Source organism: Sorex fumeus, unplaced genomic scaffold, assembly GCF_029834395.1.
Source record: "Sorex fumeus unplaced genomic scaffold, SorFum_2.1 ptg000063l, whole genome shotgun sequence".
In the NCBI taxonomy this organism is placed as follows: domain Eukaryota; kingdom Metazoa; phylum Chordata; class Mammalia; order Eulipotyphla; family Soricidae; genus Sorex; species Sorex fumeus.
Genome location: NW_026606120.1, coordinates 77,827,488 through 77,843,375, shown reverse-complemented (window position 1 = coordinate 77,843,375; position 15,888 = coordinate 77,827,488). Strand labels below are relative to the sequence as shown.

The 15,888-nt window shown below is 45.4% G+C and overlaps 1 protein-coding gene across 2 annotated transcripts in view; it reads left to right on the top strand.

The window, feature by feature from the left end:
* The window catches only part of GJC1 (gap junction protein gamma 1), a 29,768-nt gene extending 17,789 nt beyond the window's left edge, over positions 1-11,979 (top strand). The window contains exons 2-3 of one of the 2 annotated variants that reach the window (XM_056127378.1): positions 7,829-7,904; positions 10,222-11,979. In XM_056127378.1, the coding sequence (XP_055983353.1) occupies positions 10,242-11,432 (1,191 nt within the window). In that variant the 5' untranslated portion in view covers positions 7,829-7,904; positions 10,222-10,241 and the 3' untranslated portion in view covers positions 11,433-11,979. The remainder of the gene's footprint in view (positions 1-7,828; positions 7,905-10,221) is intronic. The other variant, XM_056127377.1, reaches the window with a different exon arrangement.
* Positions 11,980-15,888: the final 3,909 nt, after the last annotated feature.

The following is a 15,888-nucleotide window of genomic DNA, read 5'->3' as shown; positions in this document are numbered from 1 at the left end:
CAAGCTTGGTTACAGAACCTGGAAGCAGATAAGGACATTTGCTAGATAAGGACATTTCTTCCCTACAGGCTGGTTGGTGTGACCCTTGCCTGAGGGACTGTTAGGTGTCTGATGCACTGTTTCTGGAAGAATATTGTCTAGTGGACTATTAGGTGTCCTGTCATGGAGGAAACATTCCCTCTTCCCTCTTTCCACATGCCTCCCTTTCTTACATTCCACCTCCTGCGGATTCCTGCTGCATTTCTGCCTAAGACCCCAGTGGGGTCAAGGAGTATCACCATTCTTGTCCAGAGCTTGTTTGTATCTCCACAGCATCATCAGGGATGCCACTGTGTTCCTTTCAGTCATGGACTCTGATCACAATCTGAAGGATTGGAATTGGTTTCATTGGACTGACAAAGGGGAGGCACAACTGGAGATGCTCAGGGGTTACTACTGGTTCTGTACTCAGGAATTACTCCTGGCAGTGTTCAGGGGACCATATGGATGCCTCCAGGCTCAAATGAGCATGGCCACATGCCAAGGCAAGCACCCTACCCACTGTATTATATCTCCAGCCCCTGAAGGATCGGAATTGGGAGCAATATAAAGCACAGCCAAACTCAAATAAGCACCCAAAAGTAAGGGGAAATAACATAGTGAATAGAATTCATGAGACGCAGTGCCACTCTTGGGGAGTATTGGTATCCAAGCCACAGTGAAGAGCAAGAGCAGTTTCTCCACGCAGAGACGGGAAAGGGTGAGCAGATAACATTCTCTAATGTTCCACTCTGCATCCAGTTGGTTCCCCAAACTTCGGAGTGCATAGATCAGCTCCTTAGGTGACTAAAAGGGTTGAATCTCAGACTTAAGGGCTGTTGTCTCTGGATTCAGGATCAGATGATGGTTCCACAGGATGATGTTAAGAGGATGTGCTCAGATGTCCTGGGGGGTGGCCTTGCACAGTGAGATTGGATTGGAGCTGCATACCCAGTCAGAGCTTGCGGGCTTGACCCAGGCTGTGGGGGATCCAAGAACTTCTGCTACCTTAACTGTTGTGGAAATAATAAAAAATGACAACAAAAGGACCTCTCCAAAAGAGGCTCTGGTGGTTGGTTACTCCATCCTTCTATCTGATTGCATCCCCAAGTTGGTACAAATGTACCAGGGTGGTTAAGCTAACAGGAAGTCTCTCTTGAACCTATTTATTGAGTTAGGGTCTCCTAAGGCCTGCAGCTACAGTCTTAGGGTAAAGTCACCAATTTCTCCTAAGTCATGCTAGAGGTCCTTTAGTAATAGGGATAGCTGCTTAAACAGACTTTCAAAAGGGGTTAGTCTTGTGCTCTTAGATGACCTAGACCTAATTCTAAGCAGTGCTATGGGCAGTAATTGATCCCTCTGTAGGTCAGGAAGTCTCCCCAGCTGTGCTAGGAGGGTCCTGTTCATTTGTTCTACCTTTCCATATCATGGACTATGTGCCACCTCCGGGTGATCCCCAGATCCTTAGACACCAATTGCATCACTTGGACTGGAGAGACAGTACAGCCGATAAGGTGCTTGCCTTGTGTGTGACTGACACGGGTTCAATCCCCTGTACTACATATGGCCTCCCGAGCCTGCCAGGAGTGATCCCTTAGCGCAGAACCAGGAGTAAGCCCTGTGCACCTCTGGGTGTGGCCTCAAAACAGAACAAGTACTTGCATTTCCTCTGCCAAAAAGGTGAACCCTTTTCTCATCTGATAGACAATCAGTTAGCCATTTTCTGGACTTTTCAGTCTGTGTAGGGAAGGCTTCCACCCATCCCAAGAAGCTACAGACCATCGCTAAGCCCGGAGGCACCTCAGTGAAATCCAGGACTAAATTTTCCTTTTTGAAGGGAGTTCTCCGGACACTCTTATCTGTTACGGTGCCTTGTTGGGAATTCTCTGAGTGCACAGATGCACTTCTCATGAATTGCTTTGCTTATGCTGGTAGTATTTTATAGAGATGTTTGTCCAGAATGGGTCTCTTGGAGAAACTGACAAATACAGGGGGCAGTGGCTCGGGAATAGTGATATGATCATCTGCAAACTTCTACCACCTGTCCAGGAAAAAGTCTCTTCCTCCAGTTTTGAGGCAGGCCTCTTCTGTGGTCCCTGTTTTGGAGCCCATTCAGCTACAGGGCATGGGAATCGGGCAGCCATAGGCATCCGGAGGAGGTTCTCCCGAGGGGTGCTGTCTCTCTAGCGGCTCTCTCAGCCCTGAAGTTCCCTTTAGCACTGATAAGTTATACACTACCAAATTTAGCAATGTTTTTTAGTCAACTTTTTTTTTTTAAATGAGGGACACATCCAGCAGTGCTCAGGGAACCATATGTGGAGGCGAGATTCAAGCATGGGTCAACTGAATGGAAGTGCCTTACTCGCTATGCTAACTCTTCAGCCCCTTCTTCAAACTTTAAATACAGTGAACACTGTCCTCCTGGAAACTTTTTTTTTTTTTTGCTTTTGGGGTCACACCTGGCAATGCACAGGGGTTACTGCTGGCTCTGCACTCAGGAGTTACTCCTGGCGGTGCTCAGGGGACCTTATGGGATGCTGGGAATTGAACCCGGGTCAGCCACGTGCAAGGCAAACACCCTACCCGCTGTACTCTCTCTCCAGGCCCCTTTTCCAGACTTTTGAATACATATCCTGATATCTATTATATGTATTGTTTTGGGGGCTAGTGACTTTAGGTAGATGGTTGTGTGGAAGCTTAGTATGTGTACTTTTCTTTTTGTTTTGTTTTTGGACTATGCTTGACAGTGCTCAGGGTTACTCCTGACTTGTGTACAAGTCAAGCGCCCTACCCATCTATCTCTGTACTATCTCTCCAGCTCAGGTATGTGTACTTTTTGGTCAAAGGGGTATTATCATAGTTTACCATCTATCTGTTCTCAGTCATTTAGGTAGTTTTCTTTTTTCTTTTCTTTTTTTTCTTCTTTTTGGGTCACACCCAGTGATGCTCAGGGGGTTACTCCTGGCTCTGCACTGAGAAATTACTTCTGGCAGTGCTTGGTGGACCATATGGGATGCCGGGGATTGAACCTGGATCAGCCGTGTGCAAGGTAAATGCCCTACCCGCTGTACTATCGCTCCGGCTCATCATTTAGGTAGTTTTCATTATGTAGTTTCCAATTCTCCTGATTTTTCATATTGAAAAATTCGTCGTGTGCTCTCAATTACATTACATCATGTGTAATTGAGAGCACACGATGATGTCATGTTGAATATAGGACTTAAGAAAATATGGCGTTTGGGCCAGAGAGTTAGTACAGGAGATGAGGCACTTGTCATATAGTCCCCAGAACTTCGTCAGGGGTTACTCTGAGCACAGAGCCAAAAATAAGAAATAGCCCCTGGATACCACCCAATGTAGCCCGCCCACCCCGCAAAAAAGAAAACAAAACAATGGCATAGTGAAGAGACTTGGGAGTTTAATTAACCACTTGAACTACCCTGTATCACTAGCTGCAGCTGACTAAATGACTTTTCTATACCAGTTTCTTATCTAAAATGTAAGTTTTTCCTGGGGATTGAAACAGATGAGCATCCACTGTGGATTTGAGCACCTTACCTATGAAATAAATTCTTAATTGTGTTTTGTTGGGTTTTTTTTTTTTTTTGGTCTGGGGCCACCCAAGCAGTGCTGCGGAGGCGTGATCCCTGACCACTGTGCCATCTCCCTGGCCCTTGTTTCTTGTTTCATAGGTAAATTACAGGTTTATTTCTAGAAAAAGATAAAGTGCTTTTTGCTGATAATAAAAATGGAGTAAGATTTAAGGGATATGAGGGGAAAGGAAAATCATTCTTCTGGGAACATGACAACATGTTTTGATTAGAAATATCCATAGAGAGATTTTTTCAGTAATAACAAAAATAGGGGATGAGAGCTAAATTTTAGTGCTTTCTAATTTAATTCCATGGTGATCCAAGTGCATAATTTATGTCAGGAATTCTTGAGTTCTACTATTTTTTTTTCTTTCCAAGTACTCAGGAGGCTCAGGGCTCTTGTGCATCTTTAGTAATAGGCCAACCTGTAAGGTCCCAGGGATGCGGTGCTGACTGCTTAGGTCTTGCAGTGCTGGGGATGAATAGGCTGCCCTGGTGGTGCTTGGGGACCTTAATGGTTACACTTGGTGATGCTCAGGGGACCACGTGGTGATAAGCTGTGAACCAGGGTTGACCGCATGCAGGGCATGTACCTTAAGTACCCCCACCCCCACCCCACTATCTCTACCCCTTAAATAATTTTCCTACTCTTTGTTTTATTTTGGAGCCACACCTGGCAATGCTCAGAGGTTACTCCTGGCTCTGTACTCAGGAACAACTTCCAGTGGTGCTTGGGGAACCATATGAGATGCCGGGATCGAATCTGGGTGAGGCACTTGTTTTCACCTGCTATACTATCTCTCCAGCCCCAAAAGAAGATGGCATTTTATTTATTTATTTATTTACTTATTTTTGGTTTGGGGGCCACACCCGGCGGTGCTCAGGACTTACTTCTGACATTGCATTCAGGTATCACTCCTGACACTGCTCAGGGTACCATCTGGAGTGCTGAGGATTGAGCCCGGTTCGATCACATGCAAGGCCCTACTGCTGTGCTATCACTCCAGCCCTGAAACTAAGCTTTATATAATATAATAACTCACATAAAGTGTTTTGAGCCTTTCTATGCCGAGAATATGATGCATATCAGCAAATAATCACTGTGTCCTAGATAAAATTGTAAATTCTGCTAATAGGCAGAGTGTAACATTTTTGTTTTGTCTGTTTGGGGGCCACACCTGGCAGTGCTGGTGGCAGGTGGAATCTGGGTTGGCCGTGTGGGTTAGGCAGATGCCCCTCCACTGTACATTTCCCTGACCCCTGGACATAAATGCCTGGGAACAGAGTACTTGGATCATACAGTGGTGCTGGAAGCCACCCTAGGGCTGGGGATGCTGCAGCCACATGCAAGTGCCTCCTAAACTGTCTCTCCAGCCCCTACTTTATTTTTTTCCCACCACGTTTATCTTGGGCTGGAGCGATAGCACAGTGGTAGGGCGTTGGCTTTGCGCGCAGCCAGCCCGGCTGAGCTGGGTTCGATTCCTCCGCCCCTCTCGGAGAGCCCGGCAAGCTACCGAGAGTATCTCGCCCACACGGCAAAGCCTGGCAAGCTACCCGTGACATATTCAATATGCCAAACACAGTAACAAGTCTCATGACGGAGACCTTACTGGGCCCGCTCGAGCACATCGATGAATAACGGGAGGACCGTGACCATGTTTATCTTAACACATTTTTTTAGGTATTTCCTTAATTTTGGTGCTTTGTCGGGGGTTTCTTTTTCTCCTCTCTCTCTCTCTCTCTCTCTCTCTCCCTCTCTCCTCTCTCTTCTCTCTCTCGCTCCCTCTTTCTTCCCTCTCTCTGTCTCTCTGCCTCTGTCTGTCTCTCTCTCTCTCTTTGGGGTGCACATTCAGCAGCACATTCAGGAATTACTCCTGGTGGGGCTGGGGGACCACATGTGGTGCCTTGGGTTTTTTGGGGGGAGGCTGGGGAGGGATTGGATCAGACCTGGAAGTCCTCAGGGGGTCATTCCTGTTGATGCTCAGAGGTCAGACTGGGGTCAGGTGCATGCAAGGTGAGTGTGCCTTAAACTCCTTTTTGGGTTATCCTTTCTGGGGTTCGCTTACTTAGTGACTCTTTTGCCGAATTTGGGAGGTTTTCAGCTAATATTTCATGGAATAATGATCTTCCTGTTCTGCTTTTGTGATTTTGATGACACAAATACTAGATCCTTTGTTGGAGTCCTACAGACTGGAGTCTTTATTATTTTTTGTGGGGGGGAGTGCTTCACCCAGCAATGGTCAAGGCATACTCCTGACTCTGCTCTGTGGTGGAGTTTGAGGGACCATATAGCGTGCCAGGAAACCTGGGTGCCAGGGTCAGTCACGTGCACGGTGAGCACCTTACCTGCTGTGTTCTCTCTTCAGCCCTGTTCTTTTCCCCCTCTGTTGTTCAAATTGTGTGATAGAATTCTGCTGTCCTGTCTTCACGTTCCCTAGTTTTTTTAATTTTTATTTCTTTATTGGGCTGGAGCGATAGCACAGCAGGTAGGGTGTTTGCCTTGTACGCAGTCAACCTGGGTTCGATTCCTCTGCTCCTCTCGGAGAGCCTGGCAAACTACCGAGAGTATCCCGCCCGCACAGCAGAGCCTGGCAAGCTCCCCGTGACATATTCGATATGCCAAAAATAGTAACAACAAGTCTCACAATTTGTTGTGAGACGTTACTGGTGCCTGCTCAAGCAAATCCATGAACAACGGGAGGACAGTGCAGTGCTATTTATTTATTTTTGGTTGAGACCTCCAAGTGGAGTGTCAGGGATCCCTGGGACACTCCTAGAGATATGCGGTCAACCAGGCCAGATGGTCCAATGCTGGGGCCCAAGCTTCTGGAGCTGCAGTGTCAGGGACCAAGGTCACCTTGGTGACACTTTGGGAACTATGTGGTGCCAGAGTTTAAACTCAGATTCCTCAGCACACGGTGATCTCAGTTATAAATAAATAGCAAGGCGAGAGAGATAGTATAGCGGATAATGCATTTGCATGCACCCAGCTCAAGTTTGATCCCTGGCACCACATATGGTCTCCTGAGCACTTCTGGGTATGTCTCCAAAACTTAAGTAATAATAAAACCAAAAGTTTCACTTTTTTTGGAGGGGGTGGCCCACACCAGCACTACTCGAAGTTAGTCCTGGCTCTGCACTTAGGAATCACTCCTGACAATCAGTCCTCAGGGGACCATATGGAAGGCTGGGGATCGAATCTGGGTTGGCTTGCATGCAAAACCTGCTGTACTATCACTCTAACCCAAATCTTTAACTTTTTAACTAAGCTACTGTTGAACACATAACATGCAAAGGTTGTGTTAGATTTAATAAATGAGGGGGCCAGAAATATTGCGCACCAGACTGAGTGCAGGCTTTGTGTAAAGTAGGAGGCCTGGGTTTGGTCCTCAGCACCTCATGGTTTACCTAAGCATAATCAGGCATGACCCCAATACAAAATTTAATAAATCAGAGTAAATGAGAATGTTGGTACTTCATGGGTGATTTTTTTTTTAACCGTAGCTGTTCAGAGTTGATAGCTTGAGCAGTAGTTTTTCCTGGGTATTTTTGTTTTATTTTGAAGCTGTTGCCGACTCTGGGGGGTCAAATCAAGACCTTCTGTAAGCCAAACATGGGCTCCAGCCCTTTCCACCATCTCTCCAACACTAGATTTTTTTTTTTTAATCACAATGCAGATGCAGGTGTTTTCTTTCTGTAAAGCACCTCCTGTGTCTGAGGGTGTCCCGTGATGGTGACGGAGAGCCAGCTGTTGGGTGTTCTGACTGAACAGCTTGCTCCCCGTTGGCTACTCAGCTCTCAGTGAAAGATACTGGCTGCTTCACAGAGTAGAGCAGGACTGGAGCACGCAGGGGGAAGATTTTCTCACGAGGACTTTAATGACCCGAGTTAAATTTGCTGAGATTTTTCTACTTTGGCTTTTTCCTATAAGTGCCAGAGTTCATCTGCATTGGAATTTTGCAAATGACTCATCTTCTTGTCATAGTTTCTCAGACTATGATGATTAAGAATCTCTGGGTCACTGTTACATATTTCCTCCTACTCAGATGTATTAGGAGAAGTAGTGGTATTCAAACTCAGGTTTCTTGCCATCTTACACTGATTGAATCCTGTGGCACGTAGAATACTTTGTTTCCTCCTGAAAATGGCATTTTGGTGATTCATTGCTTTTTGCGGAAGGAAATCTATGACCTTACTTTCTCTTTTTACCCTTTTAGAGAGATTCTGGAGAAGCTGTAAGCAAAACATCATTTTTCTAAGAATATTCTGGATAACAGAAGTTTCGGATAACAGGTAAAATGTATTTTATTTTATTTTGTGGGTGGAGGGGCCCATGCCCAACAGTGCTCAGGGGCACTCTTGGTGGAGTTAGGGGGACCAGGTACGGAACCTGAAACTCCTGCATGCAAAACATGCTCTCCAGTCTTTTAAGCTATCTCCCAAGTCCCAGGCAAGATATGTAGACTGTGGAGGCAGAGAGACAGTACAGTAGATAAAGCTCTTGCCTTGCACATGCTGGCCTGGGTTTGATCCCTAGCATCCCATATGGTCCCCTGAGCATCACTGGGTGTGGGCCACCCCAAAAAAAACTAAAAAAAAAGATTTAGACATTATTAGTGTTAATAATCTGTACTCTATAGGCATAAAGCGGGAGAAGTATACTTTGTATATAGTTGTATTCACCTTTCTACATACATTATCAAACTTAGGTTTACTTATAAGGATTATGGCCATGAATTTAAGCAACTTCGAATAAAATTGTGCTCCAGAATACTTTTTTTTCTTTTAGGGTCACACCCAACGATGCACAGGGATTACTCCTAGCTCATGCACTCAGTAATCACTCTTGGTGGTCTTCGGGGGACCATATGGGATGCTGGGAATTGAACCTGGGTCGGCCGCATGCAAGACAGAGAAGCTCTACCTGCTGTGCTATCACTCCAGCCCCTCCAGAATACTTTTTAAAATAAATGCCTATTGCATGGATTTCATATCCTAAATTCAATTTAGCATACATTTTTTGCTTGTTTTTATTTTGGGTCCACGTCTGGCGGCTCCAGTCCCCTCAAAAAATGTTTTAAAGATCTCATGAAATGGGACCAGAATGATAGTATAGTAGATAGGGTGGTTGTCTTTCACATAGTTGACCTGGGTTTGATCCCTGCCACTCCTTATAGTCCCCTGAGCACCACTAGGAGTGATTTCTGAGTGTGGAGCCAGGCGTAACCCCTGAGCACTGCCAGGTGTCACCCCAAAACCAAAAAATAAAAATAAAGATTTTTTTTTATTATTTTTATTAGTGAAACACCATGAGGTACAGTTGTAGATTTACAAATTTTTGTGCTTGGGTTTCGGTTATACAATGATCAAATACCCATCCCTCCACCAGTGCCCATTTTCCACCACCATGGATAATATCCCTCCCCACCCTCATCCCTCCCATCCCACCCAAAAATAAAGATTTTGTGAAATAATAGCCTATGTAAAAAATTCTGTGTACTGTTTCTGAAAATATGCCAGAAATGGTGGGTTCAATTTTGCCTTAAATTAGGGAAGACATGAAAGCAATGCATACCAAACTTCTTAGGACCTTCTAACCGTAAAAAGGTGTATGTAGCAGGTTGGAGAGATAGTACCCGGGGTGGGGCATTTTGCCTTGTATGCAGCCAATCTGAGTTCGATCCTCGGCATCCCACATGACCCCCTGAGCATCACCAGGTGCGGCCTCCTACAAAAATATCAAATAAAATGTCTTTTTTAAAAAAAGTGTACACAGGGGCTGGAGCGATAGCACAGTGGGTAGTGCATTTTCCTTGCATGTGGCCGACCCAGGTTCGATTCCCAGCATCCCATATGGTCCCCTGAACACCACCAGGAGTGATTCCTGAGTGCGTGAGCCAGGAGTAACCTCTGTGCATCGCCGGGAATGAGCCAGAAAGGAAAAAAAAATTGTACACAGGTGCCAGAGAGAGAGTACAACAGATAAAGTGCCTGTCTTGCATGCAGCCAACCTTGATTCTAGTCCTGGCACTGCATATGGTCCTCCATGCATCACCAGGGGACTCCTGAGCACAGAGCTTGGAATAGCCCCATGAACACCCAAAACCAACCATGATGCCAAAGAGATATTACAGCGAATAAGGCACTTGCCTTGCACAGAGCTGATCCAGGCTCGATCCTCAGCACTCATATGGTACTGAGCACCCCAAGCTCACCTGGAGTGAACCAGGAGTAAGTCCTGAGCATTTCTAGGTGTAGCCCAAAAACAAAAAACTTTTTTACAAAAGCTAAAGTGAATAGAGCAGTTCAAGTATAAACTTTGACATTAGACTTAGTGTGCAGAATAATTCTAGAAATGTCATCGGTAAGTTGTTGAAGGGGGCTGGAGCAATAGCACAGCGGGTAGGGCGTTTGACTTGCCCGCGGCCGACCCGGGTTCAATTTCCAGCATCCCATATCATCCCCTGAGCACGGGCAGGAATAATTCCTGAATGCATGAGCCAGGAGTAACCCCTGTGCGTCACTGGGTGTGACCCAAAAAGAAAAAAAAAAACAAAGTTGTTGATATTGTAGTATTCGCTGGTTTACCTCCGGTATTCGTTTTTATTAGGGCAAACCTATCCAGTCACCATGAGTTGGAGCTTCCTGACACGTCTGCTAGAGGAGATCCACAACCATTCCACCTTTGTGGGCAAGATCTGGCTCACTGTGCTGATCGTCTTCCGGATTGTCCTGACAGCGGTCGGAGGAGAGTCCATATATTACGACGAGCAAAGCAAATTTGTGTGCAACACAGAGCAGCCAGGCTGTGAGAACGTCTGCTATGATGCCTTTGCACCCCTCTCCCATGTACGCTTCTGGGTGTTCCAGATCATCCTGGTGGCAACTCCCTCAGTGATGTACCTGGGCTATGCCATTCATAAGATTGCCAAAATGGAGCACGGCGAAGCGGACAAGAAGGCGGCCCGAAGCAAACCCTATGCAATGCGTTGGAAACAGCACCGGGCTCTGGAAGAGACTGAGGAGGACCATGAAGAGGATCCCATGATGTATCCAGAGATGGAATTAGAAAGTGAAAAAGAAAATAAAGAGCAAAACCAACCTAAACCCAAGCATGACGGCCGGCAGCGGATTCGGGAGGATGGGCTCATGAAAATCTACGTGCTGCAGCTGCTGGCAAGGACTGTGTTTGAGGTGGGCTTCCTGATAGGGCAGTATTTCCTGTACGGCTTCCAAGTCCACCCGTTCTATGTGTGCAGCAGACGTCCTTGCCCCCACAAGATAGACTGCTTTATTTCTAGACCCACTGAAAAGACCATCTTCCTTCTGATAATGTACGGTGTCACTGGCTTGTGCCTGCTGCTTAACATTTGGGAGATGCTTCATTTAGGGTTTGGGACCATTCGAGACTCACTAAACAGTAAAAGAAGGGAACTGGAAGATCCGGGTGCTTATAATTATCCTTTCACTTGGAATACGCCATCTGCTCCCCCTGGCTATAACATCGCCGTCAAGCCAGATCAAATACAGTACACTGAACTCTCCAATGCTAAGATCACCTACAAGCAAAACAAGGCCAACACTGCCCAGGAGCAACAGTACGGCAGCCACGAGGAGAACCTCCCCGCCGACCTCGAGACTCTGCATCGGGAGATCAGAATGGCTCAGGAACGCCTGGATTTAGCAATCCAGGCCTACAATCACCAAAACAATCCCCATGGTCCCCGGGGGAAAAAAGCCAAAGTGGGGTCCAAAGCTGGGTCCAACAAAAGCAGTGCTAGTAGCAAATCAGGGGATGGGAAAACCTCTGTCTGGATTTAATCTTGACTGGGCTTAAAACTTGCGCTTTTCATGGTTTATGGTAAGCAACGGCTCACTGAATAATGACTTCCATTGAGTAAACATTTGGCTCTGGTTATCTTCAGGGATGCTGTTGGCTCATGATCCAAGCTCAGGGGACTCTGAAGGCGGGGCTGGGACAGGGGGAGAAAAGGGGAAACACAGTGTTCCTGGGCAAGTATCCCGGCAGTGATACAGTTGCAGAACTTTACATTTGTGTCTTCCAGATCTGGAAAGGAACAGATATATTTAAATCATTCTTGTTGAACAGTTTTTATATGTACAGTATTATGGTACGGTTTTTTTTAGTATGAGAAATTTTTTTGTATTTGTACATTGGACCACTGTAGTTATACTTTTATATTAAAGGGGAAAAATCCTTGTAGGTAATGCCTATTAGGCAAGTGTTATTACTTTGTTCAGCAAATTTCAGCCTGGGTTTAAAAGTTTTAATAGATGTTACACATAACAAAAGTGCCTCTCATGTTGCAGGGCCAATTTCCAACACATTTCCGACATGTGAGAAGACATAGGTGGAGCAGTCAGTGTTCAGTCTTGGAAAAGTGCTCAATAGAAGGAGGTTGGGACCTTCTCTGCTCGAGAAATCCTAAGATCTCATTCATGAGCTGTAGTCAGTCTTTGAAAAACCTATTTAGATTTTCAAAGGAGAGTAACGATTCACGACAGAACTCCTGTAAATACCAAGCATTGCCACTGTGTGCTGTGATGATGATGTGTCTCTAATTTACATTCTTCGAGAAGGCTGATGCACGGAGTCTGTGATATGGCCAGGGTATGAGACCCTGACTGGAGTTGTTACTAAGATTCCTCTATCACAAAGCAAAAACCACGCCTGGAAAATGAACCCTGATAGTATGTTAAGTTGTGGACTGGTTTGATTTGCCTTAAGTAACTATCCAGAAACCTGCCTCTCCGGTTTCCTAAGAAGCCAGCAATGGCTATATTCTTTATGTGCTAACATTAGATATGCAAAAGTTCCCCTTTGGGCCAACAATACTCAAAAGTACTACATATGGCAAAAGACTAAAATCAAACTCCTTATTTTTAATAACTTACTATGGGACTAATACAATCTACGCATTTCTGCCCTTACAAGATTCTTTCTGAAAGATTGGTCAGGACTGCAGTTCTGTCTGTAAATAGAACTAGAGAGAATTTCAGTCTTCATTTCCTATAGGCATATAGACAGGCTTTAGTATTCACACCACATGTCACTTGCAGTATTTCATTGCCATCTTCAGCCTTGTGTTGGAGAGCTCGACCCTCCCATAATGTTCATTTGTCTTAGAGTCTGTGAACATCTGAGGAGGTCAGTAGAATTCAAGAAAGGTGCCTTTGCACCACCAGGGAATATTTAATTTTGAATGTTTCACTCTTACAGAAGCTGTTGCAAGCCACCTCTGACTGAAATTCCAGAGGTACATTTTTTGTTTTTAAATGTCTTCATTTTAAAATGCCAGTTCTTTATTATTAGAATCCCAGAATGCTCTGTTCTGCCCCTTCCTTCCTTCCTTCTTTCCTTCCTTCCTTCCTTCCTTCCTTCCTTCCTTCCTTCCTTCCTTCCTTCCTTCCTTCCTTCCCATGTTCTGTACTGCATTTCTCTCCCTCCCCCATCAAAAACAAATATTTTTTCTTTTTGGGTCACACCCAGCAATGCTCAGGGGTTTCTTCTGGCTCTGTACTCTGGAATTACTCTTGGCTCAGGGGACCATATGCTATGCCATGGATACAACCCAGGACAGGTACATGCGAGGCAAATGCCCTGCCTGCTGTACTATCACTCTGCCCCCACCCCAAACAAATTTTAAGCTTATAATTCTAGCCATGCAGTTACCTTTACTTTGCTTATTTTCAATCTACAGATGTTACCCTAGAGGAGCTGCTCAGGATCTTTCTTTTTCTTATTTTTGGGCTACACCCAGCAGTGCTCAGGTCTTACTCCTGGCCCTCGCTCAGGGATCACTCCTGATGGGGCTCAGAGGACCATATGTGGTGCTGGGGATTAAACTCTGGTTGGCCACATGCAAGCCAAGTTCCCTACCTGATGCTGTACTCTCACTCTCACTCTAGCCCCTCGGGATCTTTCTACTTCAAGCAAAACTCAGGTGAAATCAAGGGAGAAATTCCACATGATAACATACGTGTATGTATTTTGGATGATTAGTGGACATGTACAGTTCCTTTAAATCAAAAAGAAAATAGTCTAGGAAGTAGAATTTTAAACATCTGAGCCTAGCTAATACAAATTGCTTTGCCCCTCGCTCCCCTCTTCCTCTTCCTCCCTCCCAACCTCCCTCCCCCTCCACCCCCCAACTCCTCCCTTGGCAGTACTCCTGGCACTGTGTTTGAGGGCTGCTCCTAGCAGTGCCCTGGGGCCATGCAGTGCCAGGGATCCGTCCTGGGCCTCTGGCATAGGAAGTATGTGCTCCCACCTTCTGGACTCTGTCCCGAGTTCCAAAGAACTGACCATTCTTATGTCACTAGAGCTTCAAGCATATTTGTTAATTGAAGGACAGAAACGTACTCATGCCCGTCCACTCAGAGCTTGAAGGAGGAGAGAGTGCCTTTGCCAGGGGAAAGGTCGGAGATGTGAGCGCGATGGAGGAAGAAGCGGAGATGCCAGACAAAGACATTCTGTGCCAGAAGCAGTCGAGTAGTTTCCAAAATAGTGCCCCTGGCATTTCAGCTTGGCTTATTCTGATGAGAATGTTATCTTTTGTGTCTGAATAATTCTTCAACTTCTTAAAATACATAAAAAGATATTCTAAGTTACTTCCCATGTACACATGCTTTTAAAATCTATTTTTCTCACTGGTGTTTTCATTATGGTTTGAATTTCTTATCTTTCCATTCTTAATAAATGTCTTTCAGCCTTTTACTTGGAGGGGCCATGGAGTCAGATACGGGCCACACCCAGCAATGCTCAGGGGCTACATCCCTTGCTTTTAAGTTAGCCCAGAACGCCAGAGTGCATGTTGAGCCCTGGGCTTGTTCTCCAGCACCCCATGGTCCCCTGAACACTGCCAGGAATGACCACTGAGCATCACTGGGTGTGGTTCCCAAACAAAAAGTCATATTCTTTGACTTGTCCTTTAAGTCACTCTTCATCATTGTCATGTTTGCTTCTCTAAATAGAAATTGAGTGGATAGTTCTTCACATAGTCGACTCAAGATATAATTCCCACATTTATGTACCTTAATGTACTGCTAAATTTTGGGGGGGAGGGTAGGGTTAGGGCCACACCCAGCGGTGCTCAGGGGTTACTCCTGGCTCTGCACTCAGTAATTACTCCTAGCGGTGCTTGAGGACTATATGGGATGCCGGGGATTGAACCTGGGTCAGCCGCATGCAAGGCAAACACCCTACCTGCTGTACCATCACTCCAGCCTGATTGCTGAAATTTATTGAGTAGTGCAACATTATTCTGAAAGATGAGCAAAAATGCTCATTTTTCTATTATTCAGAAGATTTTTGTAAAATGAACAAGCTTTTTTGAAATTCAAATTTGAGAGGAGAATTGAAAAACATTTTCACCTAAAGAAATGTTATTAATTGGGAGGTAGGTGCCATACCTAGTGGCGGTCAGGTCTTACTCCTGACTCTGCACTCAGGAATCATTCCTGGCAACCTCGGAAGAACCATGAGGTGCTGAGATCAAACCTGCATCAGCCACATGGAAGGCCAGTGCCTTACCTTGATTACTATTTCCAGCCCTGGAGTCTTCACTCCATGACTTAGTTTTGCCAATTTCTGTACTTGTTAATTTAAAAATAGTTTGTTGATGATGTTTTGAGGGGAATTTTCCAGGACTTAAAATTTGTAAAATTAATTTTGATGAAAATCAATTTTGCCCTCTGAAATGGTTGTCACATTTCAGGACTCCAAAGTTCTGTCTTTTGTAAGGAAATATATATATTTTTTAATTTTTATTTATTTATTTATTTTTTTGCTTTTTGGGTCACACCTGGCGATGCCAGTAGGGCGTTTGCCTTGCACGCAGCCACCATGGCCGACCTGAGTTCGATTCCTCTGCCCCTCTCGTAGAGTGGCAAGCTATCAAGAGTATCTCGCCCGCACGGAAAAGCCTGGCGAGCTACCCGTGACCTATTCGATATGCCAAACACAGTAATAATTGTCACAGTGGAGACGTTACTGGGCCCACTCAAGCAAATTGATGAACAACGGGAGGACAGTGACAGTGATCTGATGATGCACAGGGGTTACTCCTGGCTTTGCACTCAGGAATTACTCTTGGTAGTGCTCAGGGGACCATATGGGATGCTGGGAATCGAACCCAGTTCGGCCACATGTAAGACAAACGCCCTACCCACTGAAAATCACTCCAGCCCCAATAGACATATATTTAAAGAGGAAGGAAATTCTCATTAACTGTCTTTACTGTGTCATTTCTTTGTC